The 24,599-nt window shown below is 36.3% G+C and overlaps 1 protein-coding gene across 1 annotated transcript in view; it reads right to left on the reverse strand.

Annotated features, from left to right (window-relative positions):
• Window positions 1–24,599, reverse strand: part of LRP1B (LDL receptor related protein 1B) — a 2,715,774-nt gene that overhangs the window by 144,439 nt on the left and 2,546,736 nt on the right. Inside the window, exons 80-83 of the mRNA XM_053698264.1 lie at window positions 23,693–23,799; window positions 5,564–5,680; window positions 5,034–5,207; window positions 4,722–4,847 (exon numbers count right to left, since the gene is read on the reverse strand). Of these exons, the coding sequence (XP_053554239.1) occupies window positions 4,722–4,847; window positions 5,034–5,207; window positions 5,564–5,680; window positions 23,693–23,799 (524 nt within the window). The remainder of the gene's footprint in view (window positions 1–4,721; window positions 4,848–5,033; window positions 5,208–5,563; window positions 5,681–23,692; window positions 23,800–24,599) is intronic.

The raw sequence follows: 24,599 nt of genomic DNA on the forward strand, positions 1-24,599 counted from the left end.
TGGATCTGAAAAAGCACAGCTATCCTCCACTGGGATAGTGGTACGCTTAGCTAAAGTAGAAACTGCTCCCTCCACCTTAGGGACCGTTTGCCATAAGTCCCGTGTGGTGGCGTCTATTGGAAACATCTTTCTAAATATTGGAGGGGGTGAGAACGGCACACCGGGTCTATCCCACTCCTTAGTAACAATTTCAGTTAGTCTCTTAGGTATAGGAAAAACGTCAGTACTCGCCGGTACCGCAAAGTATTTATCCAACCTACACAATTTCTCTGGTATTGCAACAGTGTTACAATCATTAAGAGCCGCTAAAACCTCCCCTAGTAATACACGGAGGTTTTCCAATTTAAATTTAAAATTTGAAATATCTGAATCCAATCTGTTTGGATCAGAACCGTCACCCACAGAATGAAGCTCTCCGTCCTCATGCTCTGCAAGCTGTGACGCAGTATCAGACATGGCCCTAGTATTATCAGCGCACTCTGTTCTCACCCCAGAGTGATCACGCTTGCCTCTTAGTTCTGGTAATTTAGCCAAAACTTCAGACATAACAGTAGCCATATCTTGTAATGTTATCTGTAATGGCCGCCCAGAAGTACTAGGCGCCATAATATCACGCACCTCCCGGGCGGGAGATGCAGGTACTGACACGTGAGGCGAGTTAGTCGGCATAACTCTCCCCTCGCTGTTTGGTGAAATTTGTTCAAATTGTACAGATTGGCTTTTATTTAAAGTAGCATCAATACAGTTAGTACATAAATTTCTATTGGGCTCCACCTTGGCATTGGAACAAATGACACAGGTATCTTCCTCTGAATCAGACATGTTTAACACACTAGCAATAAACTTGCAACTTGGTTACAATCTTATTTAACAAAAACGTACTGTGCCTCAAAGAAGCACTAAACGATTAAATGACAGTTGATAATGAACTGAAAGACAGTTATAGCATCAATCCTTAAAAACAACACAACTTTTAGCAAAGGTTTGTTCCCATTAGTAAAGTAACAATAATTAAATTTGAAAATAAAAATTACAGAGCAACGTTTTTAATCACAGTCAATATATAAGTCTCACAGCTCTGCTGAGAGAATCTACCTCCCTCCAAAGAAGTTTGAAGACCCCTGAGTTCTGTTAGAGATGAACCGGATCATGCAGGAAATACAAGAGTAACTGACTGGAAATTTTTGATGCGTAGCAAAGAGCGCCAAAAACGGCCCCTCCCCCTCACACACAGCAGTGAGAGAGAAACGAAACTGTCACAATTAAAACAAGCAACTGCCAAGTGGAAAAATAATGCCCAAATATTATTCACTCAGTACCTCAGAAAATGCAAACGATTCTACATTCCAGCAAAAACGTTTAACATGATAAATACCTATTAAAAGGTTTAGTGTACTTTTAACAGAGTAATTCCGGTGAAATACCATCCCCAGAATATTGAAGTGTAGAGTATACATACATGTCATTATAACGGTATGGCAGGATTTTCTCATCAATTCCATTCAGAAAATAAAAACTGCTACATACCTCAATGCAGATTCATCTGCCCGCTGTCCCCTGATCTGAAGCTTTTACCTCCCTCAGATGGCCGAGAAACAGCAATATGATCTTAACTACTCCGGTTAAAATCATAGTAAAAACTCTGGTAGATTCTTCTTCAAACTCTGCCAGAGAGGCAATAACACGCTCCGGTGCTATTGTAAAATAACAAACTTTTGATTGAAGTTATAAAAACTAAGTATAATCACCATAGTCCTCTCACACATCCTATCTAGTCGTTGGGTGCAAGAGAATGACTGGGAGTGACGTAGAGGGGAGGAGCTATATGCAGCTCTGCTGGGTGAATCCTCTTGCATTTCCTGTTGGGGAGGAGTTATATCCCAGAAGTAATGATGACCCGTGGACTGATCACACATAACAGAAGAAAAATAAAATACAAACAACCCCCAACAGTAAAACCCACCACCCACACAACCAACCCCCCAAATAAAAACCTACCTAAAAAACCTAAGCTCCCCATTGCCCTGAAAAGGGCATTTTGATGGGCATTGCCCTTAAAAGGGAATTTAGCTCTTTTACGGTGCCCAAAGTCCCTAATCTAAAAATAAAATCCACCCAATAAACCCTTAAAAAAGCCGCTCTTCTTCAGAAGGATGAAGATAGAAGATGCCGTCTAGATCAGTGGTTCTCAACCAAAGTGACCTCAATGCCCGGTAAATTTTAGCTGGACATGTCCAGGGCCCGGTATATATATATATATATATATATATATATATATATATATATTAAGCATCAGGGATTTGCCCTATCAGTAACTAAGCAGTTCAGTGTGGGTTTAGTGGGGGCCCTGGAGTGTGGGGGTCCTGCCGAGGGTCTGTCGCTGTGAGGGCCATGGAGTGTGAGGTCTGGCCCTGGAGGTTGGGGGCCCTTTCTTTGGCCCTTAATGTTGGGGATCCTGGCTCTGGAGGTTGATGGGCTTGTTGGGGTTAGGGCAGGGAGGCTACCATGTTCATTTGAATACATTTGGGTCAGTGTGAGACAGTTTTCCTGGGGCTTTGATTGGTCTCAGTCTGCCCCTTGTGTGCAGTGGGGTAAGAGTGTGCAGTGGGGGCATGACAGGTCAGGGCCCACCAGCAGGGCTATCACGGCCCGGTACTGGGCCACGGCCCGGCTGTTGAGAAACCAGGGTCTAGATTAAGACTTCTGCCTGCCTGGAAGATGACTTCTTGCTGCTTGGATGAAGACTTCTCCGGCTGGATGAGGATGGATGTCCGGTCTTGAAAAACTGTAAGTGGATCTTTATTATTTTGGGGGGGCTTTTTTATTTTGATAGGGCTATTAGATTAGGAGTAATTCATTTTTATTTTTGATGATTTCTTTTTTTATTTTGTATAATTTAGTGTTTATTATTTTTTGTAATTTAGATAAATATATTTTTTTAATTTAATTTAATTTAATTTTAGTGTAATGTTAGATATTAGTGTAACTCAGGTTAGGTTTTATTTTACAGGTAAAATTGTATTTATTTTAACTAGGTAGCTAGTAAATAGTTAAAGGGCCACTGTAAGTAAATATTTTCTATGCCTCTTACTAACTAACTACCCCAAATACGCTTTTTATCAATAGCATTTCATTAACATATCTCTACCGTATCTGAAATCTTGTGTGCAAATTTAATTGTTTTCCAAACCCACTCTGTGGGTATCCTTTGCTCTGTACCAATCCGTTTACAATACCTAGGTTTCAAAATGGCGCTTTAAACACAAAGTTATTGGTTTAAGTATTTTGAACATGCAGTGCTGAAAATAGTGGGCAGGATAACGTGACATCATTGGCGAATAAAAGATATAACTTTTAGAATGTTATGAAACTTCATTTTGGAGAAAATATAGGTCAGTAGGTTTTAATTAATGTTTATTAACTTTAATATGTTAGTTGTTTAGCTTAAAAATTATAACAGAAAGTAATCCTTTAATAACTATTTACTAACTAGTCTACCTAGTTAAAATAAATACACACTTAGCTGTAAAATAAAAATAAAACCTAAGATAGCTACAATGTAACTATTAGTTATAGTGTAGCTAGCTTAGGTTTTATTTTACAGGTAATTATTTAGTCTAAAATAGGTATTATTTAGGTAATAGCAATTTTTATTTAGATTTATTTTAATTATATTAAAGTTAGGGGGGTTAGGGTTAGACTTAGGGCTAGCTTTAGGGGTTAATATATTTATTTAGTGTTAGTGATGTGGGAGGCCAGAGGTTTAGGGGTTAATAACTTTAGTATAGTGGCAGCGGCGATGTTTGGGCAGCAGATTAGGGGTTAATAACTGTATGTAGGTGGCAGTGATGTTTGGGGTGGCAGATTAGGGGTTAATAAGTGTAGGTAGGTGGCAGCGACATTGGGGGCGGCAGATTAGGGGTTAATAAGTGTCATGTAGGTGTAGGCGATGTCAGGGGTGGCAGATTAGGGGTTTTTGTTAGGGTGTTAAGTTTAAACATACATTTTCTTTCCCCATAGACATCAATGGGGCTGCGTTATGGAGCTTTACGCTCCACGATTGCAGGTGTTAGGCTTTTTTTTAGCCGGCTCTCCCCATTGATGTCTATGGGGAAATTGTGCACGAGCACGTCAAAGCAGCGCTGGTATTTGTGTGCGGTATGGAGCTCAACGTTGCCATATTGCCCGCAAATGCTGTTTTTTTGCTAATCTGTAATAGCAGCGCTATTAAAGGTGAGTGGTGGAAATAACTTGCAAGTTAGTAGTGAGCCAGCCATAACACAAAACTCGCAATCTGGCCGACAGTTTGTCAAAACATAAATAGAGCAAACCTCCTGCTTCCCATACCTGGTCAGAAAATAAAATTGTGGGGACTTGCACTGATAATTAGTTATATTTAGCATTTGATAAAATTTAAAATAAATAGTAAATACTACTTATAAGACATTATATGGCTTAACAGGACTTTTTGTACTGTGGCTTTTAGGAACTATTTTGGAAAATATTCATATAAACTACTTTTTTTAAAAAAAGGTTCAATACTCATGTAAAATATGACCAAATATTGATCAATATTTGCCTCTCATAAATCTACAACCCACATAAAAAAAAAAAAAAAAAATAGTAACTCTGGAAATTTAATCGCCAGCAGCACATGTAATGTATATACACATTGATCCATATAGCGAGCTTTATTTTACAGCATATTAAATACCACTGACCTGCAAAGTTAGGATCTGTGCATGTTTCATTTAAAAGTATTTTTCCTTCTGGACAAACACAGGATGATCCCGAAGGATTTAACAAGCAGATAAAATCACACCTCATATTCAAACATGGATTAGGCACTGTTAATGGGGGGAAAAAAATATTTTTGCAAAAGTAAAAATAAACCCATTCTTGTTCATACTTACATATTTGTTTCAAAATTCTTACATTTTACATCTTACATTTCTATTTTTTGCTAAACATTAAGAGACCAATTAAAAAAATTCAAATACATTTCAAGTAAACAAATATGTTGCTATACTTACAATTTGGTTGCTTGTATTGGTGTGAGATCAAAACACTTTTTGTTTTTTCAACATTTAAATTAAGAAATTCAATATCACCATTTCTAAATTTTTGTACACGAAATGCTCCATTTTTAAGACCCGCTCCATAGATATAATCCTCAAAAATATCAATTCTATGAGGGTGTAGAAGTCCTTAAAATATAAATAAATAAACAATTTGGTCACATCATTCCACCAGAATTTTAACTATTGTTAAAGGTGTTTGTTAAATTGATATAATCAGTTTTATTTTTTTATTTAATTGAAAACAGAACTGACAATAGCAAGCAGTCGGACATTCAGAGATCAGATGCAATTTGTATTTTTAAGCACTGCATTGCAATTGTCAAACATTTTATTGAGCTTAGCTTTGACAAAAGTTGTAAGTATACATTATCTATAATACTAAATACAATTTCAAACCAGTGAACATAATGGATATATCTAGGATGCTTGAAATTCCTACCCTGACAATTTTACAAGTGTTATATATTGACAACTGCACTTACCTTGCCTACTACTGACAGCTATAATTAAATCTGAACCATCAAGTTTAACTGTTCCAATGACTGACAATTCAAAATCGGCCCAATACAAGCGCTGACTAAAGTGATCGACCACAAGACCTGAAACCACAAACATAAAAATATCAACTATTATGTTAGACAATAAAAGTATGTATTAAAGTTTGGACAATTTATAGAATAAAATAATAAAACGTAGGCTTTCTTCTGGATCACAGTAGGGTATTTCTTATTGCTGTTAAATTATGCACATGGCTTTAGATGCTCCTGAATCATTGAAACAAGTAGCACATTTCATTTCTTTTATTTTTTTGTTCTGTAAGAATTTTTGGTTTGATCACTTGGAAATCCAGTGAACTCTTGCTCTTAATAATAAAACACACGTTGTTTGACTGCAGTACCATTCATGCTTTGCAGTGAGAATTCTATCATTTGAAATTCCACACAGAAAAACATAATTTATGTAAGAACTTACCTGATAAATTCATTTCTTTCATATTAGCAAGAGTCCATGAGCTAGTGACGTATGGGATATACATTCCTACCAGGAGGGGCAAAGTTTCCCAAACCTCAAAATGCCTACAAATACACCCCTCACCACACCCACAAATCAGTTTAACGAATAGCCAAGAAGTGGGGTGATAAGAAAAAAGTGCGAAAGCATATAAAATAAGGAATTGGAATAATTGTGCTTTATACAAAAAAATCATAACCACCACAAAAAAGGGTGGGCCTCATGGACTCTTGCTAATATGAAAGAAATGAATTTATCAGGTAATTTCTTACATAAATTATGTTTTCTTTCATGTAATTAGCAAGAGTCCATGAGCTAGTGACGTATGGGATAATGACTACCCAAGATGTGGATCTTTCCACGCAAGAGTCACTAGAGAGGGAGGGATAAAATAAAGACAGCCAATTCCTGCTGAAAATAATCCACACCCAAAATAAAGTTTAATGAAAAACATAAACAGAAGATTCAAACTGAAACCGCTGCCTGAAGTACTTTTCTACCAAAAACTGCTTCAGAAGAAGAAAATACATCAAAATGGTAGAATTTAGTAAAAGTATGCAAAGAGGACCAAGTTGCTGCTTTGCAAATCTGATCAACCGAAGCTTCATTCCTAAACGCCCAGGAAGTAGAAACTGACCTAGTAGAATGAGCTGTAATCCTTTGAGGCGGAGTTTTACCCGACTCGACATAGGCATGATGAATTAAAGATTTCAACCAAGATGCCAAAGAAATGGCAGAAGCTTTCTGGCCTTTTCTAGAACCGGAAAAGATAACAAATAGACTAGAAGTCTTTCGGAAAGACTTAGTAGCTTCAACATAATATTTCAAAGCTCTAACAACATCCAAAGAATGCAACAATTTTTCCTTAGAATTCTTAGGATTAGGACATAATGAGGGAACCACAATTTCTCTACTAATGTTGTTGGAATTCACAACCTTAGGTAAAAATTCAAAAGAAGTTCGCAACACCACCTTATCCTGATGAAAAATCAGAAAAGGAGACTCACAAGAAAGAGCAGACAATTCAGAGACTCTTCTGGCAGAAGAGATCGCCAAAAGGAACAAAACTTTCCAAGAAAGTAATTTAATGTCCAATGAATGCCTGGGTTCAAAAGGAGGAGCTTGAAGAGCCCCCAGAACCAAATTCAAACTCCAAGGAGGAGAAATTGACTTAATGGCAGGTTTGATACGAACCAAAGCTTGTACAAAACAATGAATATCAGGAAGATTAGCAATCTTTCTGTGAAAAAGAACAGAAAGAGCAGAGATTTGTCCTTTCAAAGAACTTGCGGACAAACCTTTATCCAAACCATCCTGAAGAAACTGTAAAATTCTCGGAATTCTAAAAGAATGCCAAGAAAAATGATGAGAAAGTCACCAAGAAATATAAGTCTTCCAGACTCTATAATATATCTCTCTAGATACAGATTTACGAGCCTGTAACATAGTATTAATCACAGAGTCAGAGAAACCTCTTTGACCAAGAATCAAGCGTTCAATCTCCATAACTTTAAATTTAAGGATTTGAGATCCTGATGGAAAAAAGGACCTTGCGACAGAAGGTCTGGTCTTAACGGAAGAGTCCACGGATGGCAAGAGGCCATCCGGACAAGATCCGCATACCAAAACCTGTGAGGCCATGCCGAACAAACGAGCATTCCTTCAGAATCTTGGAGATTACTCTTGGAAGAAGAACTAGAGGCGGAAAGATATAGGCAGGATGATACTTCCAAGGAAGTGATAATGCATCCACTGCCTCCGCCTGAGGATTCCGGGATCTGGACAGATACCTGGGAACTTTCTTGTTTAGATGAGACGCCATCAGATCTATTTCTGGAAGTTCCCACATTTGAACAATCTGAAGAAATACCTCTGGGTGAAGAGACCATTCGCCCGGATGCAACGTTTGGCGACTGAGATAATCCGCTTCCCAATTGTCTATACCTGGGATATGAACCGCAGAGATTAGACAGGAGCTGGATTCCGCCCAAACCAGAATTTGAGATACTTCTTTCATAGCCAGAGGACTGTGAGTCCCTCCTTGATGATTGATATATGCCACAGTTGTGACATTGTCTGTCTGAAAACAAATGAACGATTCTCTCTTCAGAAGAGGCCAAGACTGAAGAGCTCTGAAAAATGAGTTCCAAAATATTGATCGGTAATCTCACCTCCTGAGATTCCCAAACTTCTTGTGCCGTCAGAGATCCCCACACAGCTCCCCAACCTGTAAGACTTGCATCTGTTGAAATTACAGTCCAGGTCGGAAGCACAAAAGAAGCCCCCTGAATTAAACGATGGTGATCTGTCCACCACGTTAGAGAGTGTCGTACAATCGGTTTTAAAGATATTAATTGAGATATCTTTGTGTAATCCCTGCACCATTGATTCAGCATACAGAGCTGAAGAGGTCGCATGTGAAAACGAGCAAAGGGGGATCGCGTCCGATGCAGCAGTCATAAGACCTAGAATTTCCATGCATAAGGCTACCGAAGGGAATGATTGTGACTGAAGTTTTCGACAAGCTGAAATCAATTTTAGACGTCTCTTGTCTGTCAAAGACAGAGTCATGGACACTGAATCTATCTGGAAACCCAGAAAGGTTACCCTTGTCTGAGGAATCAATGAACTTTTTAGTGAATTGATCCTCCAACCATGATCTTGAAGAAACAACACAAGTCGATTCGTATGAGATTCTGCTAAATGTGAAGACTGAGCAAGTACCAAGATATCGTCCAAATAAGGAAATACCACAATACCCTGTTCTGTGATTACAGACAGAAGGGCACCGAAAACCTTTGTAAAAATTCTTGGAGCTGTAGCTAGGCCAAACGGCAGAGCCACAAACTGGTAATGCTTGTCCAGGAAAGAGAATCTCAGGAACTGATAATGATCTGGATGAATCGGAATATGCAGATATGCATCCTGTAAATCTATTGTGGACATATAATGCCCTTGCTGAACAAAAGGCAAGATAGTCCTTACAGTTACCATTTTGAATGTTGGTATCCTTACATAACGATTCAATATTTTTAGATCCAGAACTGGTCTGAAGGAATTCTCCTTCTTTGGTACAATGAAGAGATTCAAATAAAACCCCAGCCCCTGTTCCAGAACTGGAACTGGCATAATTACTCCAGCCAACTCTAGATCTGAAACACATTTCAGAAATGCTTGAGCTTTCACTGGATTTACTGGGACACGGGAAATAAAAAATCTATTTGCAGGAGGTCTTATCTTGAAACCAATTCTGTACCCTTCTGAAACAATGTTCTGAATCCAAAGATTGTGAACAGAATTGATCCAAATTTCTTTGAAAAAACGTAACCTGCCCCCTACCAGCTGAGCTGGAATGAGGGCCGCACCTTCATGTGGACTTAGAAGCTGGCTTTGCTTTTCTAGAAGGCTTGGATTTATTCCAGACTGGAGATGGTTTCCAAACTGAAACTGCTCCTGAGGATGAAGGATCAGGCTTTTGTTCTTTGTTGAAATGAAAGGAACAAAAACGATTATTAGCCCTGTTTTTACCCTTAGATTTTTTATCCCGTGGTAAAAAAGTTCCTTTCCCACCAGTAACAGTTGAGATAATAGAATCCAACTGAGAACCAAATAATTTGTTACCCTGGAAAGAAATGGAAAGTAGAGTCGATTTAGAAGACATATCAGCATTCCAAGTTTTAAGCCATAAAGCTCTTCTAGCTAAAATAGCTAGAGACATAAACCTGACATCAACTCTGATAATATCAAATATGGCATCACAGATAAAATTATTAGCATGTTGAAGAAGAATAATAATATTATGAGAATCATGATCTGTTACTTGTTGCGCTAAAGTTTCCAACCAAAAAGTTGAAGCTGCAGCAACATCAGCCAATGATATAGCAGGTCTAAGAAGATTACCTGAACACAGATAAGCTTTTCTTAGAAAGGATTCAATTTTCCTATCTAAAGGATCCTTAAACGAAGTACCATCTGACGTAAGAATAGTAGTACGTTTAGCAAGGGTAGAAATAGCCCCATCAACTTTAGGGATTTTGTCCCAAAATTCTAATCTGTCAGACGGCACAGGATATAATTGCTTAAAACATTTAGAAGGAGTAAATGAATTACCCAAATTATTCCATTCTCTGGAAATTACTTCAGAAATAGCACCAGGAACAGGAAAAACTTCTGGAATAACCACAGGAGATTTAAAAACCTTATCTAAACATTTAGATTTAGTATCAAGAGGACCAGAATCCTCAATTTCTAAAGCAATTAGTACTTCTTTAAGTAAAGAACGAATACATTCCATTTTAAATAAATATGAAGATTTATCAGCATCAACCTCTGAGACAGAATCCTCTGAACCAGAAGAGTCATTAGAATCAGAATGATGATGTTCATTTAAAAATTCATCTGTATAAAGAGAAGTTTTAAAAGATTTTTTATGTTTACTAGAAGGAGGAATAACAGACATAGCCTTCTTGATGGATTCAGAAACAAAATCTCTTATGTTATCAGGAACACTCTGAACATTAGATGTTGATGGAACTGCAACAGGTAATGGTACATTACTAAAGGAAATATTATCTGCATTAACAAGTTTGTCATGACAATTAATACAAACAACAGCTGGAGGAACAGCTACACTTAGCTTTGGTAGTTCCAGCACCAGACAGCGATTTTCCTGAAGTATCTTCTGACTCAGATGCAACGTGAGACATCTTGCAATATGTAAGAGAAAAAACAACATATAAAGCAAAATTGATCAAATTCCTTAAATGACAGTTTCAGGAATGGGAAAAAATGCCAAGGAACAAGCTTCTAGCAACCAGAAGCAAAGAAAAATGAGACTTAAATAATGTGGAGACAAAAGCAACGCCCATATTTTTTTAGCGCCAAATAAGACGCCCACATTATTTGGCGCCTAAATGCTTTTGGCGCCAAAAATGACGCCACGTCCGGAACGCCGACATTTTTGGCGCAAAAGTACGTCAAAAATGACGCAACTTCCGGCGACACGTATGACGCCGGAAACAGAAAAGATTTTTTGCGCCAAAAAAGTCGGCGCCAAGAATGACGCAATAAAATGAAGCATTTTCAGCCCTCGCGAGCCTAACAGCCCACAGGGAAAAAAAGTCAAATTTTTAAAGGTAAGAAAAATGATTGATTCAAATGCATTATCCCAAATATGAAACTGACTGTCTGAAAATAAGGAATGTTGAACATCCTGAGTCAAGGCAAATAAATGTTTGAATACATATATTTAGAACTTTATTAAAAAAGTGCCCAACCATAGCTTAGAGTGTCACAGAAAATAAGACTTACTTACCCCAGGACACTCATCTACATGTTTGTAGAAAGCCAAACCAGTACTGAAACGAAAATCAGCAGAGGAAATGGTATATATATAAGAGTATATCGTCGATCTGAAAAGGGAGGTAAGAGATGAATCTCTACGACCGATAACAGAGAACCTATGAAATAGACCCCGTAGAAGGAGATCATTGAATTCAAACAGGCAATACTCTCCTCACATCCCTCTGACATTCACTGCACGCTGAGAGGAAAACCGGTCTCCAACCTGCTGCAGAGCGCATATCAACGTAGAATCTAGCACAAACTTACTTCACCACCTCCATAGGAGGCAAAGTTTGTAAAAACTGATTTGTGGGTGTGGTGAGGGGTGTATTTGTAGGCATTTTGAGGTTTGGGAAACTTTGCCCCTCCTGGTAGGAATGTATATCCCATACGTCACTAGCTCATGGACTCTTGCTAATTACATGAAAGAAACTGAAGCCACTATACTTTATACATACCGGTATTTTGTTATCAGAAATAAACTTCCAGTTACACACATAAGCCTGACTTTATTTTACAAAATACCAAGATTTGTCAACTGTGAATACTCAGCTCTCTACTTATTTATTTTTATGTATGAAACAGGCTGAATACAAACATTTAAAGAAAATCTGCACTTAATGGCAGTTGTTTCAAAATATGATAATATATACAGTATATATATATATATATATATATATATATATATATATATATATATATATATATATATATATATATATAATCTTTAAATTCCATCAAATTGGTCAGTATTGCTTCAGACTTGAAAACTTTTCATTCTTCTGAAAACTTGTCAACTTATAAATGTATTGTTAGTCCAATAAAAAAAGTATCATTGCTCAATGCAATACTCTTGTTATTTTCATATATATATATATATATATATATATATATATATATATATATATATATATATATATATATATATATATACACACATATACACACACACACACACACACACATTTGAATACCTGTAACTACCTAGCACTGATTAATTGGAACACACAATTGGTTTGGTGAGCCCATTAAGCCTTGAACTTCATAGACAGGTGCATCCAATCATGAGAAAAGGTATTTAAGGTTGCTAATTGCAATTGTTGTTCTCTTTGACTCTCCTCGGAAGAGTGGCAACATGGGGGCCTCAAAACAACTCTGAAATAACCTGAACACAAAGATCGTTCAACATTATGGTTTAGGGGAAGGCTTCAAAAAGCTATTGCAGAAATTTAAGCTGTCAGTGTCCACTGTGAGGAACATAGTGAGGAAATAGAAGACCACAGGCACAGTTCTTGTTAAGGCCAGAAGTAAAATATTGGAGAGGCAAAGGATGGTGAGAACGGTCAAAAACAGCCCACAGACCACTTCCAAAGACCTAAAACATCATCTTGCTGCAGATGGTGTCACTGTGCATCATTCAACAATTCAGGGAGAGTGATGCGGAAGAAGCCTTTTCTGCACACACGCCACAAACAGAGTCGCTTGAGTTCTGCAAACACACATTTGGACAAGCCAGCTTCATTTTGGAAGAAGGTGCTGTGGGCTGATGAAACAAAGATTGAGTTATTTGGTCATAACAAGGGGCGTTTTGCATGGCGGCAAAAGAGCAAACACTTGCTAGCCACAATAAAATTTGGTGAATGTTCCATCATGCTGTGGGGCTAGTGCCATTACTGGGAATCTTGTTAAAGTTGAGGGTCGCATGGATTCCACTCAATATTAGCAGATACTTGAGAATAATGTTGAGGAATCAGTCACAAAGTTGAAGTTACGCCGGAGCTGGATATTTCAACAAGACAACGACCCAAAACACTGCTCAAAATCTACTCTGGCATTTATGCAGTGGAACAAGTACAATGTTCTGGAATGGCAATCCCAGTCACCAGACCTGAATATCATTGAAAATCTGCGGGGTGATTTGAAGCGGGCTGTCCATGCTCTGCAACCTTCAAACCTAAGTGAACTGGAGATGTTTTTCAAGGAGGAGGTCCAAAATACCTTCATCCAGAATCCAGATACTTATTACAGGCTATAGGAAGTGTCTAGAGGCTGTAATTTCTGCTAAAGGAGGGTCTACTAAATATTATTGTGATATTTCTGTTGGGGTGCCCACATTTATGCACCTGTCTAATTTTGTTTTGATGCATATTGCGCATTTTCTGTTAATCCAACAAACCTCATTTCACTACTGAAATATTACTGTGTCTCAGTTATTTCATAGATCAAAATGAAATTGATAATCCAAACACCCAATTATTTATAAATGAAAATCATGGAAATTGTCAGGGATGCCTAAACCTTTGCATACGACTGTGTGTATATGTATGTATGTATGTATGTATGTATGTATGTATGTATGTATATATATATATATATATATATATATATATATATATATATATATATATATATATATATATATATATATATATATATATATATATATATATATATATAAAGTTTTGAATTCCTTTAAGTTTCTGAAATAATTTTTATTAAAATTGTAAAGGTGAGTCTTTATTTTATGAGTGTCATAAAACATTTAATTAAACTGAAAGCCCGGGTAGCCTAGACATAAACCTATACAAAGCATATACTGTACATTTTAGATAGTATTTTCCTTGTTTAATTTAAAATAGCATTTAAAAATTATTATTATTATTATTATTATTATTATTATTATTATTATTTTTTTAATACAAAAAGTATGCAAAACTAATTTACTTGACCATTCTACTGAAATCAAGTTACAGTGTACATAAATATTTAACATAATAACTAGACAAATTGAAAGGTTTGAGCTATTGAATAACTATGCTATAAAGTTTTTTTTTCTGTATCAGATTTAAAAGTAAACAAAATCTCATGAAAATCCATACCATAGTATTTTCTATTTAAGAATGAATTTAAGAATGAAAACATTTAAGAGAGTATTGCAATAATTGGGACTATGTTGAAATTTTAGGGGACATCATTTGTTATTTCATTTTTTATAAAGCATTTGTACTGTATCCATATACAATTTTTCCCCCCTGAATGTAGAATGAGTCAATCATCTGTCACAATAGGATTCCAATAACCTTAACCCAAAGTCAATGAAAACATTTTTACAGGGCTCTAAACTGTACTTTACTTCAATTCTTTGAGCTGCAGGTGACTACTTTTCTTTTCTTCAGGTTCCAGCCACACCGAGAAAAACTATAGTGCATTATCAATCACCATTTTCCAATACACAAATATTCTCATTTGCTTGGTCCCAGCTCAGCAGATTCCTTTATTAAATTGTTTTTTCTGGATAAGTCTTTGCAGGAAAGGTTTAAGAGCTATAAACTCAGCAAACTGTTTTACTGTGATAGAGTTGTTTCTGAGTAACGTGATAAAGTTCAGAAACTTTCTGCATAGAACCACCACTATCTAATATGCTAAAAAGGTTTTAGGCTGTGCACAAATTTGAAGCAAAGTATTTGGAGATTAAGCAAAAGTAAAATTTAGCTTTGCATTTTATATGTATTCATAATGTTTCAAAAAGAATAGTGTATATTGTCATTGAAAAAATTATTTTCGGAATCAGATATTCTAGTTGAAATAGGATTCTTCTTCAAGCAACTAATAAATGTTTATTATCCAATTTCCTATATGGTAGGATGTTTAATGAATGTACATTGCTCCTTACATGAAAAGAGAGTGCTAGTGACATCATAGATGACATCACTTGAGTTGTTGCTGAATTTTTGCCTGTGATTACTTTTCAGTTGACATAATTGAAAATATATTAAACAAACAAACGAAAAAAAGGAATCAACCTGGAACATGATCAGTACCCTTTGCTCATGGGGATAAGCCAAGTTATTTTCACTAAGCCATCTCTGAAATTGAAAGTGAAAGGACTAGTTAGGAGTTTATGTTGTTGCCATTGATTAGTCAAATTCTTCATTATAAAAACTAGGTTTTGGGGATTTTTCAACTTTGTGTTACCAGCTCAACTAGTATGTTTAATAAAGGAATTAAAATGAATTGGTGTTTTTAAATGTATGTAATACCGCAGAAAAACAATCAAATTTTATTCAATTTATCTTCAATGAAATAGTACATTTATCTTCATTTTAAATGCAAGTGGATATTTTGACACCATAAATTCAGCCATAAAGCTAATTTTTGTCTGTTTCTTAAAGTACATTTTTTAATTTTACAAATTTGATCTGTTGAAAACTAATTTTTATTACTTTGCACAAACGAAAAGTGCTTTAAATGTAAATAAATGTTGAGTGTGTGAGAATTAGAGGAGTTTTATTAATGGAGCCTCTCATTGGGCTCAGCTTGTTGCAGAGATGAATCTGAAGAAGCAAAGATGATTGAGAGGGAACTAGCTTGTGAAAAAAAAAAAAACAGATCTATGTGAAAGTTGGTGTGAAAGAGGTGGTTGGTCATTTAAGGGTGATCACCCTATGAAAAGCTTACCCTATGAAAATGCCAGGAGCCCCCAAAATACTTTGTCAAATTGTTTTTTGAAACTAAGAGACCTATACATGTTGTACTGATATTGGCTGACTCACTGCCATATCCATGGATTGCAAAACCTATTAAGAGATGACTTGGACCCAGTACACCATGCTTTTGGGCTGTAACTGGATGGCCTGCATTTATTTTATAAATCTAGCAATTTTAAGGTGTCCATGGGTGTTTTGAGCAAAAACATAATTTATGTAAGAACTTACCTGATAAATTCATTTCTTTCATATTAGCAAGAGTCCATGAGCTAGTGACGTATGGGATATACATTCCTACCAGGAGGGGCAAAGTTTCCCAAACCTCAAAATGCCTATAAATACACCCCTCACCACACCCACAAATCAGTTTAACGAATAGCCAAGAAGTGGGGTGATAAAAAAGTGCGAAAGCATATAAAATAAGGAATTGGAATAATTGTGCTTTATACAAAATCATAACCACCACAAAAAAAGGGCGGGCCTCATGGACTCTTGCTAATATGAAAGAAATGAATTTATCAGGTAAGTTCTTACATAAATTATGTTTTCTTTCATGTAATTAGCAAGAGTCCATGAGCTAGTGACGTATGGGATAATGATTACCCAAGATGTGGATCTTTCCACACAAGAGTCACTAGAGAGGGAGGGATAAAATAAAGACAGCCAATTCCTGCTGAAAATAATCCACACCCAAAATAAAGTTTAATGAAAAAACATAAGCAGAAGATTCAAACTGAAACCGCTGCCTGAAGTACTTTTCTACCAAAAACTGCTTCAGAAGAAGAAAATACATCAAAATGGTAGAATTTAGTAAAAGTATGCAAAGAGGACCAAGTTGCTGCTTTGCAAATCTGATCAACCGAAGCTTCATTCCTAAACGCCCAGAAAGTAGAAACTGACCTAGTAGAATGAGCTGTAATCCTCTGAGGCGGAGTTTTACCCGACTCAACATAGGCAAGATGAATTAAAGATTTCAACCAAGATGCCAAAGAAATGGCAGAAGCTTTCTGGCCTTTTCTAGCACCGGAAAAAATAACAAATAGACTAGAAGTCTTTCGGAAAGACTTAGTAGCTTCAACATAATATTTCAAAGCTCTAACAACATCCAAAGAATGCAACGATTTCTCCTTAGAATTCTTAGGATTAGGACATAATGAAGGAACCACAATTTCTCTACTAATGTTGTTGGAATTCACAACTTTAGGTAAAAATTCAAAAGAAGTTCGCAACACCGCCTTATCCTGATGAAAAATCAGAAAAGGAGACTCACAAGAAAGAGCAGATAATTCAGAAACTCTTCTGGCAGAAGAGATGGCGAAAAGGAACAAAACTTTCCAAGAAAGTAATTTAATGTCCAATGAATGCATAGGTTCAAACGGAGGAGCTTGAAGAGCTCCCAGAACCAAATTCAAACTCCAAGGAGGAGAAATTGACTTAATGACAGGTTTTATACGAACCAAAGCTTGTACAAAACAATGAATATCAGGAAGAATAGCAATCTTTCTGTGAAAAAGAACAGAAAGAGCAGAGATTTGACCTTTCAAGGAACTTGCGGACAAACCCTTATCTAAACCATCCTGAAGAAACTGTAAAATTCTCGGTATTCTAAAAGAATGCCAAGAAAAATGATGAGAAAGACACCAAGAAATATGTCTTCCAGACTCTATAATATATCTCTCTAGATACAGATTTACGAGCCTGTAACATAGTATTAATCACAGAGTCAGAGAAACCTCTTTGACCAAGAATCAAGCGTTCAATCTCCATACCTTTAAATTTAAGGATTTCAGATCCTGATGGAAAAAAGGACCTTGAGACAGAAGGTCTGGTCTTAACGGAAGAGTCCACGGTTGGCAAGAGGCCATCTGGACAAGATCCGCATACCAAAACCTGTGAGGCCATGCCGGAGCTACCAGCAGAACAAACGAGCACTCCTTCAGAATCTTGGAGATTACTCTTGGAAGAAGAACTAGAGGCGGAAAGATATAAGCAGGATGATACTTCCAAGGAAGTGAAAATGCATCCACTGCCTCCGCCTGAGGATCCCGGGATCTGGACAGATACCTGGGAACTTTCTTGTTTAGATGAGACGCCATCAGATCTATTTCTGGAAGTTCCCACATTTGAACAATCTGAAGAAATACCTCTGGGTGAAGAGACCATTCGCCCGGATGCAACGTTTGGCGACTGAGATAATCCGCTTCCCAATTGTCTATACCTGGGATATGAACCGCAGAGATTAGACAGGAGCTGGATTCCGCCCAAACCAAAATTTGAGATACTTCTTTCATAGCCAGAGGACTGTGATTCCCTCCTTGATGATTGATATATGCCACAGTTGTGACATTGTCTGTCTGAAAACAAATGAACGATTCTCTCTTCAGAAGAGGCCAAAACTGAAGAGCTCTGAAAATTGCACGGAGTTCCAAAATATTGATCGGTAATCTCACCTCCTGAGATTCCCAAACTCCTTGTGCCGTCAGAGATCCCCACACAGCTCCCCAACCTGTGAGACTTGCATCTGTTGAAATTACAGTCCAGGTCGGAAGCACAAAAGAAGCCCCCTGAATTAAACGATGGTGATCTGTCCACCACGTTAGAGAGTGTCGAACAATCGGTTTTAAAGATATTAATTGAGATATCTTTGTGTAATCCTTGCACCATTGATTCAGCATACAGAGCTGAAGAGGTCGCATGTGAAAACGAGCAAAGGGGATCGCGTCCGATGCAGCAGTCATAAGACCTAGAATTTCCATGCATAAGGCTACCGAAGGGAATGATTGTGACTGAAGGTTTCGACAAGCTGAAATCAATTTTAGACGTCTCTTGTGTGTTAAAGACAGAGTCATGGACACTGAATCTATCTGGAAACCCAGAAAAGTTACCCTTGTCTGAGGAATCAATGAACTTTTTGGTAAATTGATCCTCCAACCATGATCTTGAAGAAACAACACAAGTCGATTCGTATGAGATTCTGCTAAATGTAAAGACTGAGCAAGTACCAAGATATCGTCCAAATAAGGAAATACCACAATACCCTGTTCTCTGATTACAGACAGAAGGGCACCGAGAACCTTTGTAAAAATTCTTGGAGCTGTAGCTAGGCCAAACGGCAGAGCCACAAACTGGTAATGCTTGTCCAGAAAAGAGAATCTCAGGAACTGATAATGATCTGGATGAATCGGAATATGCAGATATGCATCCTGTAAATCTATTGTGGATATATAATGCCCTTGCTGAACAAAAGGCAAGATAGTCCTTACAGTTACCATCTTGAACGTTGGTATCCTTACATAACGATTCAATATTTTTAGATCCAGAACTGGTCTGAAGGAATTCTCCTTCTTTGGTACAATGAAGAGATTTGAATAAAACCCCATCCCCTGTTCCGGAACTGGAACTGGCATAATTACTCCAGCCAACTCTAGATCTGAAACACAATTCAGAAATGCTTGAGCTTTCACTGGATTTACTGGGACACGGGAAAGAAAAAATCTCTTTGCAGGAGGTCTCATCTTGAAACCAATTCTGTACCCTTCTGAAACAATGTTCTGAATCCAAAGATTGTGAACAGAATTGATCCAAATTTCTTTGAAAAAACGTAACCTGCCCCCTACCAGCTGAGCTGGAATGAAGGCTGCACCTTCATGTGGACTTAGAAACAGGCTTTGCCTTTCTAGCAGGCTTGGATTTATTCCAGATCGGAGATGGTTTCCAAACTGAAACTGCTCCTGAGGATGAAGGATTAGGCTTTTGTTCTATGTTGAAACGAAAGGAACGAAAACGATTATTAGCCCTGTTTTTACCCTTAGATTTTTTATCCTGTGGTAAAAAAGTTCCTTTCCCACCAGTAACAGTTGAGATAATAGAATCCAACTGAGAACCAAATAATTTGTTACCCTGGAAAGAAATGGAAAGTAGAGTTGATTTAGAAGCCATATCAGCATTCCAAGACTTAAGCCATAAAGCTCTTCTAGCTAAAATAGCTAGAGACATAAACCTGACATCAACTCTGATAATATCAAAAATGGCATCACAGATAAAATTATTAGCATGCTGAAGAAGAATAATAATATCATGAGAATCATGATCTGTTACTTGTTGCGCTAAAGTTTCCAACCAAAAAGTTGAAGCTGCAGCAACATCAGCCAATGATATAGCAGGTCTAAGAAGATTACCTGAACACAGATAAGCTTTTCTTAGAAAGGATTAAATTTTCCTATCTAAAGGATCCTTAAACGAAGTACCATCTGACGTAGGAATAGTAGTACGTTTAGCAAGGGTAGAAATAGCCCCATCAACTTTAGGGATTTTGTCCCAAAATTCTAATCTGTCAGACGGCACAGGATATAATTGCTTAAAACGTTTAGAAGGAGTAAATGAATTACCCAATTTATCCCATTCTTTGGAAATTACTGCAGAAATAGCATTAGGAACAGGAAAAACTTCTGGAATAACCACAGGAGATTTAAATACCTTATCTAAACGTTTAGAATTAGTATCAAGAGGACCAGAATCCTCAATTTCTAAAGCAATTAGTACTTCTTTAAGTAAAGAACGAATAAATTCCATTTTAAATAAATATGAAGATTTATCAGCATCAATCTCTGAGACAGAATCCTCTGAACCAGAAGAGTCATCAGAATCAGAATGATGATGTTCATTTAAAAATTCATCTGTAGAGAGAGAAGTTTTAAAAGATTTTTTATGTTTACTAGAAGGAGAAATAACAGACATAGCCTTCTTTATGGATTCAGAAACAAAATCTCTTATGTTATCAGGAACATTCTGCACCTTAGATGTTGAGGGAACTGCAACAGGCAATGGTACATTACTAAAGGAAATATTATCTGCTTTAACAAGTTTGTCATGACAATTAATACAAACAACAGCCGGAGGAATAGCTACCAAAAGTTTACAGCAGATACACTTAGCTTTGGTAGATCCAGCACTAGACAGCGATTTTCCTGTAGTATCTTCTGACTCAGATGCAACGTGAGACTTCTTGCAATATGTAAGAGAAAAAACAACATATAAAGCAAAATTGATCAAATTCCTTAAATGACAGTTTCAGGAATGGGAAAGAATGCCAAAGAACAAGCTTCTAGCAACCAGAAGCAATAAAAAATGAGACTTAAATAATGTGGAGACAAAAGCGACGCCCATATTTTTTAGCGCCAAATAAGACGCCCACATTATTTGGCGCCTAAATGCTTTTGGCGCCAAAAATGACGCCACATCCGGAACGCCGACATTTTTGGCGCAAAATAACGTCAAAAAATGACGCAACTTCCGGCGACACGTATGACGCCGGACACGGAAAAGAATTTTTTGCGCCAAAAAAGTCCGCGCCAAGAATGACGCAATAAAATGAAGCATTTTCAGCACCCGCGAGCCTAACAGCCCATAGGGAAAAAAGAGTCAAATTTTTGAAGGTAAGAAAAAAAAAAAAAAAAAAAAATGATTAATTCAAGTGCATTATCCCAAATATGAAACTGACTGAAAAATAAGGAATGTTGAACATTCTGAGTCAAGGCAAATAAATGTTTGAATACATATATTTAGAACTTTATAAACAAAGTGCCCAACCATAGCTTAGAGTGTCACAGAAAATAAGATTTACTTACCCCAGGACACTCATCTACATGTTTGTAGAAAGCCAAACCAGTACTGAAACGAGAATCAGCAGAGGAAATGGTATATATATAAGAGTATATCGTCGATCTGAAAAGGGAGGTAAGAGATGAATCTCTACGACCGATAACAGAGAACCTATGAAATAGACCCAGTAGAAGGAGATCACTGCATTCAAATAGGCAATACTCTCCTCACATCCCTCTGACATTCACTGCACGCTGAGAGGAAAACCGGGCTCCAACTTGCTGCAGAGCGCATATCAACGTAGAATCTAGCACAAACTTACTTCACCACCTCCATCGGAGGCAAAGTTTGTAAAAACTGAATTGTGGGTGTGGTGAGGGGTGTATTTATAGGCATTTTGAGGTTTGGGAAACTTTGCCCCTCCTGGTAGGAATGTATATCCCATACGTCACTAGCTCATGGACTCTTGCTAATTACATGAAAGAAATATATCTTAACTTAACTCTCTTTTAAATGCTTGATACAGGGGAATTCTCTCAAGGATGATTGTTGGATTTGCTACTGTCGTCCATTCATGAGTAAGCAAACCTAAGGGCTAGATTACAAGTGGAGAGCTAAATTATTGCACACCCGCAAATTGGCAAATTTGCCAGTTTGCGGGAGTGCAATACGTAACCAGTCATTACAAGTGGCTTGTTATTGCTACCGCAAGCTCGCAGTAGCAATTATTTCTTATAAAATTAACCAGAGATCAGATCTCTGGTTCATTTTATAAATCTGCTTAAAATGCTCCAAAATACTGTCTAGCGTAGTTTATTAAAAAATAAAGATGGCAGCAACATGTAAGAATTTCTTGATAATGCTAACATTTGCTGTCTTTTCTGAAAGTTTGCAAAAAGCCAATAAAAAGCCTATATAAATGAATGGACAAAGAAAGCTAATACCACTAGCACAAAAGGGTTTGTTCTCCTGACAGTCATAAGTGACGATTTGATGACCTGGAAATATCATATATATAATTGAAATGGATAAACAAATTCAAATAAGATATTTCTAATGGATTTGAATTTTATAGAAAGCAAATCCCCCCAAAATCTAAGTTGCACACAATAGACTAAATTCATAGATGCTTGGTAATCTGTTGAAGGGCTATGTTTGAAATGCATTGAGAATTATTCATTTATTTAATGTATCTTTTCTAGCTGATCACATTGGTGTCCTGCTATTAATATATATAGGACTAAATTTCAAGTGGAGTGGAGCTGATTTGCAGGTGCATTATTTTCCACTTAATATTGTGCTAAGAATAAGACACAATATGGTATTACACATTAAAAATTTAATTAGAGCATCTTAACATGGCTGAAACTGTTTAGCGCATCCTATCGTTTTAATGGATTACACAGGGAACGCTATTAGTGCTGTCATTTCAGTCCTATTGCAAGTTTCCAAATTAAACGCTGTAGTTAAACAATTATATTTAAAAGAATAGCACAGAATTACAAGATAGACTCCTCTAATTTCAAACCATTTTTTTAAAAGAGCTTATCTAACCACTTGCTACTCTAGCAAGGGGTGGGCATGAATCTTTATGAATCCTGCAATTTTTAAGTGGGGACATTTTTCAGGAACTTATCTGTTTCACAAACCAGTTTTACTGAATCAAGTCCCATGTGATACCTTCTAAATTGGAATTTCTAATCCTTTAGACAAGTTTATCAAATTATTTATTTACAAAAATTCATAATGACTTTAATTTTGTAGAATTTTTTATTTTTTCCAAAAAGATTAGAATATATCTTTTTTTTAATCACATACTTTCATGGATTAGAATGGAAGGTGAATTGGCTATTTCTGGATCATAATTCACATAAATAGATTTTTAATATGTAGCAGGAAAAAAATAATTTTTTTTTTAACCGTAATAATAATTAATAAAATAAATATAATTCTTAATACAGAAACAATAATAATTCTTGATAAAATAAATATAATTAAAGTTGTATTATCTACAGTAAACAAAACATAATTTGCATTATTTTCTCTTAAAGGGGCATTATACACCAACATTTTTATAGGCTATTTAAATATAATTCTAAAAGAATATAACACGCATATAAATTCTACTGATATTTTAAATTGTATAATACAACATATAATATGTCATACCTGTTGGCCTTTGCAAGTTTTTCTGCACTAAAATCCTTCTTAGTGTTCCATCCATTGCAGCTTCCTCAATATGTGATTGGTCACCAATGACTGTCCAGTACATCATTCTACAGGATATTAGAAATGTTAGGAATACATATACATATATATATATATATATATATATACATATATACATATATATATATATATATATATATATATATATATATATATATATATATATATATATATATATATATATAATAGCAAATAGAATGCACTCTCACAGACTTCAGATATTAGGTACCAGGTTGCAGCAATCCAATTCATAAATCCAAAGCAAGCAGTTGCACTCTCTGGGTTTAAATCCCAGCAATCTTTAAATTCACACCTTCATCAGACATCTGAGGATGGGATGAACCCCCCAAAACATTTACAAATTAAAGATTGCTGTGATTTAAACCCAGAGAGTGTCACTGCTTGCTTTGGATTTATATATATATATGTGTGTACATGGGTGGGTCTTATTCTTGGGGAGAAAAAGGTAGATAAATCATACATAACATAATATTACTCAAGTATTTTCTAGAGAACACTGTCAGTTCCAGGTGTATTAACTCTTTAAAACTCTTAACTGGAAGTTTTAGATTATATGACTCATTCCACTTTCATTCAATGAAACTTGTACTTTGCTGAACCTTTCCATATATTTTAAACATTCTTTTTTGTATGCTATGGTTATAGAATATACTGTGTTATTTTAAATATTATTACAATGGTGTCACTAAGAAGTTGAGTAAATGACTCAAGAAATTAATAGTTCAATATGCAACAATTAAAATTAGGTATGGTTTAAGATTCAAATAGTAGAACATTAAATAAACAGTACAAGGTATATAAAACTGAAGATTAAACTTTCATTATT

Source organism: Bombina bombina, chromosome 1 (assembly GCF_027579735.1).
Source record: "Bombina bombina isolate aBomBom1 chromosome 1, aBomBom1.pri, whole genome shotgun sequence".
Classification (NCBI taxonomy): domain Eukaryota; kingdom Metazoa; phylum Chordata; class Amphibia; order Anura; family Bombinatoridae; genus Bombina; species Bombina bombina.